Source organism: Podarcis muralis, chromosome 6, assembly GCF_964188315.1.
Source record: "Podarcis muralis chromosome 6, rPodMur119.hap1.1, whole genome shotgun sequence".
Taxonomy (NCBI): domain Eukaryota; kingdom Metazoa; phylum Chordata; class Lepidosauria; order Squamata; family Lacertidae; genus Podarcis; species Podarcis muralis.
This window is the reverse complement of record NC_135660.1, coordinates 88,925,998-88,942,466: the sequence shown is the minus strand read 5'-3', so window position 1 is coordinate 88,942,466 and position 16,469 is coordinate 88,925,998. Positions and strand designations below refer to the sequence as shown.

The 16,469-nt window shown below is 44.8% G+C and overlaps 1 protein-coding gene across 1 annotated transcript; it reads right to left on the bottom strand.

The window, feature by feature from the left end:
• Positions 1-1,117: 1,117 nt before the first annotated feature.
• TMEM72 (transmembrane protein 72) lies at positions 1,118-14,197 on the bottom strand. The gene is made up of 5 exons (XM_028728900.2): positions 13,193-14,197; positions 6,499-6,565; positions 4,681-4,752; positions 4,377-4,516; positions 1,118-2,586 (listed from the first exon to the last, which is right to left on the bottom strand). The coding sequence occupies exons 1-5, from the start codon at positions 13,386-13,388 to the stop codon at positions 2,189-2,191; spliced, it is 873 nt and encodes a 290-aa protein (XP_028584733.2). The 5' UTR covers positions 13,389-14,197; the 3' UTR covers positions 1,118-2,188.
• Positions 14,198-16,469: the final 2,272 nt, after the last annotated feature.

Genomic DNA, 16,469 nt, shown 5'->3' with positions numbered 1-16,469 from the left:
GAGAAATCCATAACTCAGGTTCATTGCTCTAGGCTACCATGAAACAGTTCAAGCAACAGACTGCAGAGGGGTGAGATTTTCCTGCCTCCGCTCTCTCAGATTACTGTAAAAGGGAGGGGAAACTATACATGGTTCTTTCGCCACATTTGGCCACATGGGCTTAACTACAGCCACTTTTTGGTGTATATAAAATGGCTTGGTCAGGAGGACAGCTCAAAGAATCTTAGAGTTGGAAGGGATAACTCCATACCCTCCAACATTTCTCCAATGAAAACAGGGAAATCCTAAGGAAAGGCAGGACATTCTGGGATCAAATCAGAAACCGGGACGGCTTCTCCAAATCAGGGACGTCCCTGGAAAATAAGGACACATGGAGGGTCTGTAAATACTGGTGGGTGATGCCCTGGTCCACAGCCTTTGTAGGCTATTTTTCCTTTCCTCTCATCTGACTCTGCTCTGTGAGACTTGTTACACACCCTCCAACATTTCTCCGATGAAAATAGGGACGTCCTATTCCATGATAATAATAATAATTTTATTATTTGTACCCCGCCCATCTGACTGGGTTGCCTCAGCCACACTGGGTGGCTTTCAACATATATAAAAACATAATAAAACATTAAACATTAAAAAGCTTCGCACTACAGGACTGCCTTCAGGTGTCTTCTAAAGGTTGTAGTATAGTTACTTATCTCCTTGGCTCAGGGGTCACATAACTCCATACCCTCCAACATTTCTCCGATGAAAATAGGGACGTCCTAAGGAAATAGGGACGTCCTATGGAGAAGTGGCACATTTCAGGATCAAATCAGATTTACAGCTTCTGTAAATCTGAAACTGTCTCTGGAAAACAGGGACACTTGGAAGTCTTTTGCTAGCTGTTTTATTTTACTGCTGGCTAAGCACAGCCAATGGGAGCAAGATAGAGACAACTTTAGGCCCAAAACAACCTGGCGGGCTATGAGGTTTATTATTTCCCTCCTTCCTTTAGGAATTTTTTTTATTACTTTTTATTCAAAATTAAAACAAAACATATTATCCAGAAACATATCATCCTTATTTTCCCCCTTTTCCCCCTCCCCCACAGAACCCACCCACCCCCCCGACTTCCCTCAGTTCCAGTCTTTGATTTCTCTAAAAATGCTGTTTTCTGCATGTTGCACAGTTGTATAGATCCTCAAACTATTTAAGTAATAATTATCACAGTCACAGTTATCCTTGTCCCATAGCTTGTATGTCAGTTTTGCCAGTTCTGCATAGTCCATCAATTTTTCTTGCCATGATTCTTTAGTTGGGGTTTCTTCAGTCTTCCATCCTTGTGCTATTAAAACTCTCGGGGCCGTTGTCGCATACATGAAGATGTTTTTCATCCTTTAGGAATTCTTACGACATCACTGAAGAAAATCTGGAAAGGGGAGTTTTTGCTACCCCTCTGGGGCCTTGGAAGCCACAATGCTCAATTAAAACACGTTTATGTGTGTCAGATTCTAGATAATTAATGGAGGGACACCGACACAAAATGTGAGCTGTTGCCTGGTCTATGTCCCTCTCAGTCACTGTGTTCCTGTGTTCACTGTTTTCTGCAACATAGTCCTGGCTCCGTTCCACAGACTGGAGACTTTGAAGTCTTATGGTAGTAACCAAACGGCTAACAACAAGGAAGCAACAACAACAACAAAAAACCCAGGCAAATCCCTCCTTCAATAAACGTAGAGATGAATGGACTCGGGAGAACAGGATGGGGACGATTGGGGAATTCATCCCTGCCCACCAACTTCAGCCAACGAAAGTTCTTGGCTGCTCTCATTGGCCTAAACCAGGGGTCAGCAACCTTTTTCAGCTATGGGCCGGTCCACCACCCCTCAGACCATGTGGTGGGCCAGAGGATATTTTTTTTGGGGGGGGGGAATGAACGAATTCCTATGCCCCACAAATAACCCAGAGATGCATTTTCAATAAAAGCACACATTCTACTCATGTAAAAACATGCTGGACCATCCATGGACTGGATTGAGAAGGCGATTGGGCTGCATCCGGCTCATGGGCCTTAGGTTGCCTACCCCTGGCCTAAACCAAAGCTGGGAGGTTTATTCTACAAGTTGCCTCCAGGTGTCTCTGCAGCAAACACTAGGATCATAGAGAAGCAGAAAGAGCCCGTTCTTGCTGTTGCTGTCTCCGCTGTAGGCTGTCACAACTGGGGCGGAAGGATGGGAGCCAAGTCAGATGTGGTTTCCTCAGCCAAGCTCTCCTGCTCTTCTGGGCTTTCTTTGACAGAAAGAATGATGTTCACCACCTTCTCTTCAAAGTGCACCTGCCTCCTTGTGGGCGGTGAGCTCGAAGAGGCCTCCACGGTATCCTGCTTCTTGCAGCTTTTGAAGAAGCTCCTCAGAAACCCAAGAAGGGAGTTGCGTTGCCCTCGAGGTGCTCCCCTGGGGAAGGTGTAGGTTTGCTCAGTGTCGCCTGCATCCGTCATAGCTACAGCTGCGCTTTGGGAATCCGTGTATTGTTCTTCTCCAGGTGTTCTCGTTTCTTTCTGTTGCTTACTGAGCAGGAAGTAGGTGAAGCCGGTGACCACCAGCATCGTGCCTGGAGAGAGTGAGGAAAGAGACAGAGAGAGAGGTCTAGGGGTCTTGGTGGACCTCAAGCTGAACATGAGTCAACAGTGTGAGGAGAAAAAAGCTAATGCTGTTCTAGGCTTCATCAGTCCAGATCAAGGGAAATAATGGTACCACTCTGTTCTGCCTTGGTCAAATCACACCTGGAATCCCGTGTCCAATTTTGAGCACCACAGTTTAAGAAGGATGTTGACAAGCTGGAACGTGTGCAGACGAGGACAACTAAGATGATCAAGGGTCTGGAAACCAAGCCTTATGAGGAATGGTTGAAGGAGCTAGGAATGTTTATCCTGTAAAAGAGGAGATTCCTGCAATCCATCAATGACAGATAGCCATCCAACCTCTGCTTAAAAACCTCCAAGGAAGGGGAGTCCACAGTGTCCCAAGGGAGACTGTTGCACTGTCAAACAGCTCTTACTGTCAGAAAGTTTTTCCTGATGTTTAGTAAGAATCTCCTTTCCTGGGGGAATTTCTTGCATATGTGGTGGACTTGCTCCAAGATTAAAGCCTTTTGGGATACTATATATAATGAATTGAAAAAGATATTTAAGTATAATTTCAGCAAAAAACCCAGAGGCTTTCCTGTTGGGGTTAATTGAGGAAATTCAAATGAACGATGTAAATTTGTTCATGTATGCAACAACGGCTGCAAGAATACTCCTGGCCCAGAAATGGAAGCAACAAGAACTCCCCACATTGGAAGATTGGCAAGTAAAGATGGTCGAATATGTGGAGCTGGCGAAGCTGATGGGGAAGATTCGGAATTGCTGTGATGATTTGTTCCAAAAGGACTGGGGCAAATTTATACTCTATATGAAAGAAAATTGTAAACAGTTGAATACGTTTGTAGATTTAAGTTCAAATGTTTGGTAATGGGAAATTAAGGAGCTGATTTACTTATAAGTAGGTGATTGTTAAAAGATTGATTTAAGGTAAAAAAGTGAATTTAGGAATGTGGAGAAATTGGTAATGAGATATGGAAGTCTGTTAGAGGGAAGGAAGGAGGTCGATGCTTTATTTAAGCAATGTTTTAAGTCATGAATTATTGTTTTTTAATTCTTTGATATTGAAATGTAATAAAATATGGAAAACTTAATAAAAATTATATTTTAAAAAAGAATCTCCTTTCCTGTATCCTGAAGCCATTGAATCAAGTCCGACCCTCCAAAGAAAACAAGCTTGCTCCATCTTCCATGTGACAGCCCTTGAGATATTTGAAGATGGCTATCATATCTCCTCTTTTCCAGGCTAAACAACCCCAGTTCCTACTAGTATACCACACCATACTCAAACCAGTACAGTACACTATATCATAGCTTATATGGCATGGAAGTTAAGGCAGCTGCTTTCATTCATCAGCTTGCAACATCCATGCTTTTCGGTGAATCCTTTATGTTAAGTTGTGAGTGAACATATCAGACGACACAACGATTTTTCAAACAGCTCTTGTTTATTCACAGGCCAGAACAGAACTGAACTGAAGGGCTAAGTCAGCCTGCTTATATAGAGCTCCAGTACAATGTTACTGTAACAACTTTCTAAAACTATCCAATCACTGAATGTCACTTTCGATCCCTTATTTGCATAGCTATCTGCTGGCCCAGGGTGAGAACTTCAGTACATAACACTTTATATTGCTTTTTTGAATCCTAAAATAATTTTTTGATTACAGCTACTGTTTACTGTATTTGCAAAAAATAAAAATAAACACCCCCCCCCCCATTCTACTGGTTATTCCCAGTCACCCTCTCACCCTCTCACCTGGGATAGTGACGTGCCAAACTATGACAGGGTGCAGGAAGCAGGCTACTGAGAGCAAAACATACATCAGAAACTTCTGGAAGGCCCCCCGACGTCTGGCGTGCTTCCAGCAAGTGTGCATCCCAGATCCCGTCTTGGGGCTGCAGTGGAAGAATGAGAAGCTGGCTAAAGCAAAACATCAGTCACCCTCAAGGTGAACTCTCAAAAAGAGCTCAGAGTCCAGCTCAACCCAGAAGTGCTTCCCCAAGCTGAATTGTAGGAGGGAAGGAGGGTTGGGGGAAGGAATGGAACGGGGCACACTCACGTGCAGCAAGCGGTCAAGAGCAGGCCCACAAAGTATGCTGCTTCGCACAGGGACACGGCTATCCCTGAAACACTGAAGAACGAGAAATCGTTAACGGGCGAGGAACAAGGAGCAAATGGCAACCCCCCGCAGCGCTCGGTAATAATAATAATAATAATAATAATAATAATAATAATAATAATAATAATTTTTTATTTATACCCTGCCCTCCCCAGCCAAGGCCGGGCTCAGGGCGGCTAACAAGCAATAATAAAAACAAGTTGAATGAATACAACTTAAAAACAAGATTAAAATACAACATTAAAATATTTAAACATTAAAATATTACCGTATTTTTTGCCCTATAGGACGCACTTTTTCCCCTCCAAAAATGAAGGGGAAATGTGTGTGCATCCTATGGGGCGAATGCAGGCTTTCGCTGAAGCCTGGAGAGCGAGAGGGGTCGGTGCGCACAGACCCCTCTCGCTCTCCAGGCTTCAGGAAGCTATCCGCTAGCCGTGGGAGAGCTGCGCGAAGTTGCACAGCTCTCCTACGACTAGCGGAGAGCTTGCCTGCACCCAGAAGCTTGGGGCGCGCTGAGCTCAGCACACCCCAGGCTTCGGGCTTCGTTCAGCTCTACGCTAGCCGTGGGAGAGATGCACGACTTCGCGCAGCTCTCCTACGGCTTGCGGATAGCAGCCTGTTCTGGGGGCTGGGGTCGGGGGAAGCTCGGGGGAAATAATTTTTTTTTCTTTATTTCCCCCCAAAAAACTAGGTGCATCCTATGGGCCGGTGCGTCCTATGGGGCGAAAAATACGGTAAAATGCAGCCTCATCAGAGGAGAAAGGAAAAAAGAAAAAGAAAGAAGGGGAGGGGAGGGAATCAAACTGGCTCCAAGCCAAAGGCCACGCGGAACAACTCTGTCTTACAGGCCCTGCGGAAAGAAATCAGATCCTGCAGGGTCCTGGTCTCATGAGGCAGAGTGTTCCACCAGGCTGGAGCCAGTGTTGAAAAGGCCCTGGCTCTGGTTGAAGCCAATCTAACTTCCTTAGGACCCGGGACCTCTAGGGTGTTGCTATTTATGGACCTTGAGGCTCTCCGTGGGGCATACCGGGAGAGGCAGTCCCATAGGTACGAGGGTCCTAGACCATGAACAGGGGAACATGCAGTGCTGTGCAGTGAAACTTTTCATAGGGGAACAGCTTGCGAGGGCAATTTGGGAGAGCGATGTCCTGATGTCGCGTGTGCGAGCATCACGCCTCCCCCCTAAGCTGGGCAGAAGCTTCCCAGGCTTTGGGAAGGAGGCTCCAAGCCCCTGACAGGATACTGAAGCCCTATTGCCTCCTCCTCTAAGGAGCCTTGACATGACCATAGTGCAATATTCGGCATCCTGTTGTCAGGCTTCGGGGAATCGACTTCCTCCCCCATGGCAGTAAGCAAAAGATAAAATGAAAGGAACGTCTTACCAGTTAGAATCTTTAATAATCACAGTGAGAGAACAAAGAAATGGCAGTGCTCCCAATTAAGGGTTACTCCCCTCCTCCGTCCCTATTAATCTACGTCACTCCCACGTCTTGTAACCTGAGCTTGAACCCTCTGCGCTTTCTGTTCTAACACTTTCTGAGCTCTCCGTGTTCTTGGAGAAAGGGGTTGAATGCTGTCCAGAGACTGTGAATCTGTTAACTCCCTCTTCTAGTGTAGCTTCTGCTAACGGTTCCCCATTCAGTATTCCCCAGCTTCTGCCATGTGAACTGTGCCCCTCTGCGAACCACAGTTCCAAATCTATACTGCTCTCTCAAATCCATGTTATTTCCCCCCAAATCAGACAGTCATACTCACAGCAAGTAGACAGCCAGGCTCTTGAACTGACCCAGGAGCAGTGTGTCTGTGCCAACGCCAATAAGCACTGAAACAAAACACAGACGAGAAGAAGGAATAACACTTGGGATCTGGGGGCATTGGGAGTCATTTTCCTCTGTTGTGCAATGCCCTCCAAAGATAAACAACTCCATGGGTCAGCCCCCCAGAGGGGCAGCCAATCCTGCCTTGCCAGTGGTGGTTTCCGGCAAAATCTTGCGGAGCACATATGACCCCACAATATTTCAGTGAGCTCTCAAGATTGTAGCAAGATCTTTCGGCATGCATGAGATCTTCTGAATCTGGGATCTTTGACCCGGAAATGACAACTAATCCAGAATGCGGCAGCTGGACTGGTGACTGGGAGTGGCCACTGAGACCATATAACACCAGTCCTGAAAGACCTACATTGGCTCCCAGTACGTTTCCAAGCACAATTCAAAGTGTTGGTGCTGACCTTTAAAGCCCTAAACAACCTCATATGTCCATCATCGAGCCCGGACACTGAGGTCCAGCGCCGGGGTCCTTCTGGCAGTTCCCTCACTGCGAGAAGCGGGCTTACAGGGAACCAGCAGAGGGCCTTCTCGGTAGTGGCGCCCATCTGTGGAACGCCCTCCCATCAGATGTCAGCCCATGATATCATGTGCTGTGTTCACCACCCTCTGTAAAGACTTTCTGTCCTTGGCTGTCAAGCCAACGTACCACACTGTGATACAATATGAGAGGACACTTTCTATTGTGGACCGGTAGAAGGACGTCTTCAATTGTTGTTTAACATTGTTCTTTCGAAAGACACGGAGGAAATGGAGTCTCTGTTGGGCCTTCCTAACCACCTGACTTATATTGTTTTTCCAAGTGAGGTCTTCACAAAGGTAGACTCCCAGGAATTTAAAGGAAGAGACTCTCTCAACACAACCCCCCCCCCCCCCGATATACAATGGGGCTAGTTCCCCTTTCTTCCTCCAAAAGTCCAACACCATCTCCTTTGTCTTGCTAATATTTAGGTGCAAGTTATTCTCTAGGCACCATGTAGATACTTTTTCAACCTCCCCCTTGTACGCTGATTCATCTCCACCTGTAATTAGACCCATTATGGTAGTATCATCTGCAAACTTAATAATTGCAGTAGATGGATCAGATGAAATACAGTCATATGTACAGGTAGGGACTCAGCACACATCCCTGGGGGGGGGGGCAGTGCTGAGCTTCAGGGAGGTAGATGTAACAGGCCTAATCCTCACTGTTTGTGTCCGATCCCTCAGAAAGTCTTTAATCCAGTCACAGATGGTAGAAGAAAGGTCTAGTTCCATCAGCTTTTTGATAAGAATGTCCGGAAGGATGTTCCAGTAAAGGATAGGGCTATCCACTGGGCTGCATCAACAAAAACCTGGTAACAGGACCACTCTCTTCTGCCTTGGTCACACCACACCTGGAATACTGCATCCAATTCTGGGCACCACAGTTTAAGAAGGATGTTAAAAAGCTGGATGTGTGCAGAGGAGGGCAACCAAGATGATCAAGGGTCTGGAAACCAAGCCTTATGAGGAAGGGTTGAAGGAGATGGGTCTGTTTAGCCATGGGTGTTTAGGGGGTACTGAGAGGAGATATGATCATAGACATCTTCAAATATCTTCAAGGGCTGTGACATGGAAGATGGAGCAAGCTTGTTTTCTCCTGCTCTGGAGCGTAGGACTGAACCAACAGCTTCAAGTTACAAGAAGGAGATTCCAAGTAAACATCAGGAAGAACTTTCTGACAGTAAGAGCTGTTAGGATCCCTTGGGGGAAATGGCGGGACAAGAGGAAGTCTGGATAAGCCCAGATAGAGAGAGAATACCTAGCATGTATGTCAATGAATGGCAGTAACTACAGCATTCATGCCACCGAAAAGGCTCAGAGGAATTAGGCACTGTAATGAGCTTTGGCTTGGATAGACCTGGTTCAGAAGGAAAGCATTAGCCCTTCCCAGGGATCTGAATTGTGACGTTTGGAACATTCCATTCCGATCTCCTTTCCTTTCATTCAGTGTTTAATCCCTAAACCAAGACTGGTCTCAACTAGCCATACAGTGAAACAGCTCCGTGTGTCGGTGAGAGAAACCGGCGCATTCCAATTACTCAGCAAGCCAAAGCGGGAACGAATCACACATTATAGGGCAGAAACATTTGCTAGTTTGTGTACCGTGGCAAATGCCAGTGTAAAGATGGCAACATTGCGCACTTCCTTTTCTCATGTCTGCAAATTTGCAGCGGATATGCACTAAGGAACAATAGCTAATTATGCATGTGCTTCCATTTGTTTTTACAAAGATACCCCTCCAGAGGGGAATCCTACTTTAAATGGAATTTATATGCAGAATTTGGCGCTTCCAACCCTATCAAGTTTGCCTAAATGAGTCCATCTCTCGCATTGAGTGCCTGCTTATGTCTGAGCTACTGGTTCGTGGTCAAATAAAGTTGTTGTTTTTCCTTAAACAGTCCAACTAATGATATGCAAAATATTACACATAATATATGTATAATACATACAAAAGAGTCAATATTTTTGCGTAAGTGGTGGTGTGTTGTTTTTTTTACAGTTATGTGCACTGGTTACTTTAGGAAACCAGGAGTATTTAACACATAAAAATTCTACACGTAGTCATGCATATAATGTGATAACCTTTCATATTTTTAGAGGAACCGGTGAGAGGAAAATGGGAACCTGAAAAATTCTGTTGGATAAGCTCCACGCAGTGCGGGAATTACGTATAAGCTAAACAAGCTATAGCTTAGGGCTCCAATCTCTTGGGGGCCCCCCAAAAAAATTAAAGGAAAAAACTGGATGTATATTTCCAAAATATAAGATTAAAAACAAATAAAATAAAACCGACATACAGCAACAGTGTTTTATGTTGTGTAGGCTCCTACGATGTAGGTCATGGGCCCCGCCTGCTAGCCTGCTCCCTAAAATGTCACAGTTCAACAATTACTTTGATAAAATACATATTTTGTTATGTGCAAATGGCTTTAGATACCTATTACAGTGGTACCTCAGGTTAAGTACTTAATTCGTTCCGGAGGTCCGCTCTTAACCTGAAACTGTTCTTAACCTGAAGCACCACTTTAGCTAATGGGGCCTCCCGCTGCTGCCGCGCTGCAGGAGCACAATTTCTGTTCTCATCCTGAAGCAAAGTTCTTAACCCGAAGTACTATTTCTGGGTTAGCAGAGTCTGTAACCTGAAGCGTATGTAACCTGAAGCGTATGTAAGCCGAGGTACCACTGTAGGTCTATAAATTATCATATAGCATATATGATGCCCTAAACTTCTGAAGGAAATGGAGCCCTTTATATGTCCAGCTGTCATTTGTCAACAACAAATTGTCACTGTTTTTTGTGTTGAATATATGCTATATGGTAATTTATGGACCTAATGGGTATCTAAAGCCATTTGCACATGCAGAATGTAGGCACCCTATATACAGAAATGAGCAAACCAGTGATATTTTAGGGAGCAGGCTAGCAGGCGGGGACCATTACTAACATCATAGGAGCCTACACAACACAAGACACTGTTGCTGTATGTAGGTTTTGTTTTATTTCTTTTTTTATCTTCTATTTTGGAAATGTACATCCAGATTTTTTTTTCTTTAATTTTTTGGGGGGCCCCCAAGAGAGTGGGGCCCTAAGCTATAGCTTGCTTAGCTTATACGTAAATGCGGCACTGTCTTCGTAGCATATAAATGTCTTCATGAAATAGAAGTAACTGCAGTGTTTCTGCAGGAGTCCCTCCCAACACTACTGTGTGAGATCATCCCTTGAGGTGGAGATACTGGCGACTGAACCTGCATAGCTTATGCCTGCGTGGCACAAGATTTAGGTTCCTATGGAATCTTTCCTATTGCTAACAAATCTCCATGCAGCTTCTGAAAAGTCCAGTGAAAACACTTTTGAGCTGGAAAACTACAGACTCATTTAACGAACTGCAATTTACTTACTTGCATTGCTTACATCTATTCGGCTTTGCCGAATGCTTTCTTGTTCGTTTGTTTTAAATAATACAGCTGCAAGGATGGAACTCAAGATTCCACTCATGACTATTATTTGAACAAGATAGCGGGGGAATTTACCCTGTTAGATTGCAACCTAGTAATGACTGCAGTGTAGGACTGTGATATGGTCTTTTGAAACACTGATATTGGAAACTGCTACATATAATTACTAAGAAATTCAGATGGAAGAGATTCGAGGAAGTCAAATACTATGTTTATGAAGATGGATGGTACTTAATTTTAATTAATTAAGTGGTAATATGTTGTATGTATCTTTTTTCTTTTTTCTCATATTTTTTGTTTGTCTTTATTATTGTTAATCTCTTCTTTTTTATTATGTTTATCTACTGAAAATAATAAATATTATTGGGGGGGGGAGTAATGACTGGTTTCTAGCTGTAATGGTATAAAAGAATATGAAAAAATGGTTTTTTATAAGTAAAAATTCAAGGTTATAAAAATTTAAGATTAAAGATCTGGGTAGAATAAAGAGGGAAAGAAACTGCTGAGCTAATAAATTGAATTGGAATACAAAAAAGGGAGGTACAAGGAGGTCCGAGAAACAAGTAAATGAAAAATAATGTGATGAAAAGATTGATTGTTTTTAACTATTTTTATTTTGTACTTTTTCTTTTTTCTTTTTCTATTTTGTAATGTAAAAATCTTAATAAAAAATTTATCAAAAAGAAAGTAATGACTCCAGTGATCTGAAAGTATTTGCCGCATGGTGCAGTCCTTTCCCCGACTTGTGGTTGCTGGGCTGGCAAGATCAGCCCGGCCCGGCCCAAGGCATTTTGCTGCCTGAGGCAAAGCAACGCAGGCCACTCCCAACAAGTCTAGTTCCAGGGTACCAAGGCTGGATCAAGTTGTTATGGCACCTGAGGCAGAAAAATCCTACAAGCATCTTTGAAGATGACTATCCTCTGAATTCTTCATACAGACCTCCCAGCCTGTCCCCCTGTACAAGAGTCTCATATCTGTCTGCTTAATTGCATGCAGTGCTTTTTTTCTGGGGGGTACACAGGGGTACGCATACCCCTAAACATTTTGTGAATCTAAGTTTGGCCTCATTGAGAGGCAGTATTTCAATATGTGTAGGAAAATGAGAGTACCCCTAAACAATTTTTTTTAAGGAAAAAAAGCACTGATTGCATGTTTAAAAAGGTAAAGGACCCCTGACAGTTAAGTCCAGTCACAAACGAATCTGAGGTTGTGGAACTCATCTCACTTTACTGGCCGAGGGAGCCGACGTTTGTCCGCAGACAGTTTTTCCGGGTCATGTGGCCAGCATGACTAAGCCCCTTCTGGCGAACCAGAGCAGCGCACGGAAACGCCTTTTACTTTCCCGCCAGGGTGGTACTTATTTATCTACTTGCACTTTGACGTGCTTTCGAACTGCTAGGTTGGCAGGAGCTGGGACCGAACAACGGGAGCTCACCCCATTGTGGGGATTCGAACTGCCGACCTTCTGATCGGCAAGTCCAAGGCTCAGTGGTTTACACCACAGCGCCACCCGCGTCCTGATTGCATGTTATGTGTACCTAATTCCTTACACCAGGAGAGAACGATGGAAGAAAGCATCTACCCTGGTGCAGTACTGAAGAACAGAGGTGCTGTTAAGCTAAAATAAAAAATAAAAAAATTGTAGAGGTTGCATGGCCATCTCTCAGGGATTCTTTAGCAGTGATTCCTGCATTACAGGAGACTCGACTCGAGGACACTTGGAATCCCTTTCAATTTTACAATTCTGTGATTCTAAAACCTCGAGCAGGAAAGAACAGGTGCAGATACTTGGAGACGAGCCAGGTTGTCATGTTCCTGCCCACTGCAACATATCTCAGTCAGCTTGAAGCAGCACAGCAACTTTCTGCAAAAAGTTGTTGTTCTTAAGGACGGTTCGCCACCTCTGCCAACGTTCTCCTTTGATTTGAAAACAGATTGGTTTCTCCCTCCTACCCTCAACCACCCATGAATTCACCGCAGAGAGTTACCAGCAAAAACTTCAGGACAGTGCTAGTTAAAAGATGGGCGTCTTGTCGGGTCTTCAAAACTCAGACAACTAATCTAGTTCATCCTTGCACACCTCCGTCGCCCTCACCTGGGGCAGGCTCTCGTACTGCATTTTGTGAAACCCATATAAACTGGGGTTGGCGAGGGGATCCAAGTCAGATCAAATTTTAATCTACCACAAGCAAAAACCAGGAGGAACAAAGTGGTGAATACCATCTGGGAATTCACATTAACTGAGAAATTGACACAAAGGATACATTTGGCCAGGGGTAAAAAGGAGGGAGAGAAATAGATAATCGTCAGATTAGTGGCCTTTCATTATGTACACCAATAAGAAAGATGCTGTTAAACCAGTGCCATTGGTCTTTAAACATACAGTATATGGATTATGTCATTTAAATGCTATTTGTTCAAAGGGGACGGACTATCAGGAAAAGAACTGTGGATCTATATGTACACTGCCCGAATTTATTGCTTATAGGTTTACTTTAATTCATTTTGTAATCTTGGGGAGGTTTCTGGTGTCAAAAGTAGCATGCCTATATAATAAAATAAAGTAAGAATGAATTTCAAAAACCAGAGTGGTATCCATGTCAGAAACGCAGGGCAGAAAATCACACCAACAGTACTTCTTACCTGCTCCAGTGGAGATTCCCAAAAGTCGGCAGGTATATTCCAGAGTATTCCAAAAAGCTGCTTGCTTCATGTTGGCTGGGCAAGAAGCGCTTTGAGCTTTTGGAAATTCTTGAGACAGACCTATGCTCTGACTTCCTGCACTGAGATGGAGTGAGCCTGGAGTCAGGGATCCCCGCCCTTCCCAAAGGAACATCATTCCAATGTGCTACACAAAAAAGACCCCAAACAACACACCCTTTTTCCACGCAGAAGCAGTTAGCGCTGGTCCCGGCGGGACTGGGCTGTCCTTCTGGTGCTGCCATTGTCCTGCATCCTTCAGTGGGACAATTAATGATTACCAGGCAGAGCAGAAACCTTAGCCAGTGCCTGAGGGCCACCTTCCCCTTGCTTCATGTCGGCGCATATCGAAGGCGAGCAAAAGTCTTGCTCCTGCACATTTGATGCAGATTAGTTGCCATGGGGCTTAAGGCTTTGCTAGCTGTTTTCAGAGCGTTCCGGCTCACTCCTGAGAGACCACGAGGGGTGCAATAGTTCTCACCTGAACAGCAGACATGTCCAAAATGGGATGCCACTTCGCTAAGTATCTGAAAACTCACAGGGTTCTTCGTGTTTCCTTTTATGAGACACTCCTCGTCCACATTGCAGCCATTTAGAGTGCTTCCCCTTTGGAGAAAACATTGAATTATTTATTCCCATTAAAAGCCAATGCACGCCTTATAATCAAGGAAATTCATTTCCAGATGCAGCAAATTTATCTGCAGTAAGCTGCCGAACTCTAGGAAGCCTACTTGCATAATTAAGAAATAGTTCCTATTTAATCTCAAGCCTAGATTTGCCATTTCCCAATTAAGCAACATTTGGGTTAACTTTGTCTACTTTGCTATAGTACTAAATCTTCCAATCACATTCGGCTTCTAAATTCCTAGCAACATTGCAATTTAGCAACAGGAGCAGAAAGTCAAATCAGCTTCCAGCAGCACATTTTTCAAATAGCTCTTTCATAATCCAGATTAATTTAGCAAATGCCTGAATCCTGCTTTAAGCCTGTCTATAGTACTGTTCTGTGCACCAGAAGCTCCTCAGTTCTAAACAATACATTCATATGATTGATGTTACAGACGGAGATCTCAAGAAAAGGTTCGTTCGCAAAAGGTGCTTCCGGACAGCGGCTATTTTGGGGTGGGATTCGATCATATACAGTGGTACCTCGGGTTACATACACTTCAGGTTACATACGCTTCAGGTTACAGACTCCGCCAATCCAGAAATAGTGCTTCAGGTTAAGAACTTTGCTTCAGGATGAGAACAGAAATCGGGCTCCGGCGGCGCGGCAGCAGCAGGAGGCCCCATTAGCTAAAGTGGTGCTTCAGGTTAAAAACAGTTTCAGGTTAAGAACGGACCTCCAGAACGAATTAAGTACTTAACCCGAGGTATCACTGTACCAGCAAACGTACGTTTTGCAACTGAAGGTGGTTTGTTTGAACAACAAACCCATCCCCCCCCCCCCACCCAGAAAAGCAGGCTACTTGTGAAAAGGAAGTCAGGGAAATGCACCGGAAAGTGTGTGATAACAATTGTGCCTCCCGTGGCATATAATGTGTCATTGTGTCTGGCAGTTAACCAGAAGGTTGGTGGTTCGAGGCCACCCAGGGGCAGCTGTGGGCAAGATTCCTGCACTGCAGGGGGTTGGACTAGGAGATCCTCAGGATCCCTTCCAACTCTAAGAGTCTATGATGCAATGTTGCATATCCACCCTGCAAGTCATTGATTGTGAATGTTCAGTCAATATCCGGCATCGTCTAGCCTCCGCACAAACTTTGTGGAACTAAATCAGAAAGAGGGCTCGATAAACACATCACTGGATGTGACTACGGATGTAAAGTGCTTGCTGTAAAGCATGGGTAGGCAAACTAAGGCCCCAGGTGCAGGATCCGGCCCAATTGCCTTCTAAATCCGGCCTGCGGATGGTCCAGGAATCAGCGTGTTTTTATATGAGTAGAATGTGTGCTTTTATTTAAAATGCATCTCTGGGTTATTTGTGGGGCATAGGAATTCATTTGTTCCCCCGCACAAAATATAGTCCGGCCCCCCACAAGGTCTGAGGGACAGTGGACCGGCCCCCTGCTGAAAAAGTTTGCAGACCCCTGCTGTAAAAGATAAAGGTAAAGGACCCCTAGACAGTTAAGTCCAGTCAAAGGTGACTATGGGGTTGCAGTGCTCATCTCGCTTTCAGGCCGAGGGAGCTAGCGTTTGTCCACAGACAGCTTTCCGGGTCATGTGGCCAGCATGACTAGACCACTTCTGGCGCATGGAGATACCATTACAGAAACCAGAGCGCACGGAAACACCGTTTATCTTCCCACCGCAGCGGTACCTATTTATCTACTTGCTTTCGAACTGCTAGGTTGGCAGGAGCTGGGACACAGCAACGGGAGCTCACTCTGTCACGCAGATTCGAACCGCCAACCTTCTGATCGGGAAGCCCAAGAGGCTCAGTGGTTTAGACCATGGCGCCACCCACTGTGTACAGCACACTTTTGTTCTGTGAACCGCCCTGAGACCTCCACGTATAGGGCAGAATATAAATTCAATTAACAGCAACAGCAACAGCAGCAGCAGCAACAACAACAACTCAGTGTGCTTTACTCCCAGGAAAGGACTGCAGCCTTAGGCTCCTTACATTGCACAACATTGCCCTAGCTTGCAATTACTTCATCCAGGCTAATAATAATAATAATTTATACCCCCCAATCACCTGTTTTATTCCTATCAAAACATCTGGGGAAGGGCACTGGGGTCTAAAACACCTTAAGCAGAGGTTGGATGTCTATTTGTCATGGATGCTTCTGTGGACATTCCTGCATTGCAGGGGGTCAGAATAGAATCAGGCATCCCCAACCTTTGGCCCTCCAGATGTTTTGGACTACAATTCCCATCATCCCTGACCACTGGTCCTGTTAGCTAGTGATCATGGGAGTTGTAGGCCAAAACATCTGGAGGGCTGAAGATTGGGGGTGCCTGGACTAGATGACCCTTCCAACTAGGATCCAGCCTCGGAGTAATCTCTAGCGCACAGAAAATGACTGAATCGCTCTCCGAGTTTCAAGGTTTTAAGGCGCTTTTATTTTAAAATTGCCAGTTTAAAAGGTCTGAGAGAGCAGGCTCTCGCACTGCACTTATGTTGTCGAAGGCTTGGATTTTCTTGTTGTTGTTGTTTAGTCGTTTAGTCGTGTCCGACTCTTCGTGACCCCATGGACCAGAGCATGCCAGGCACTCC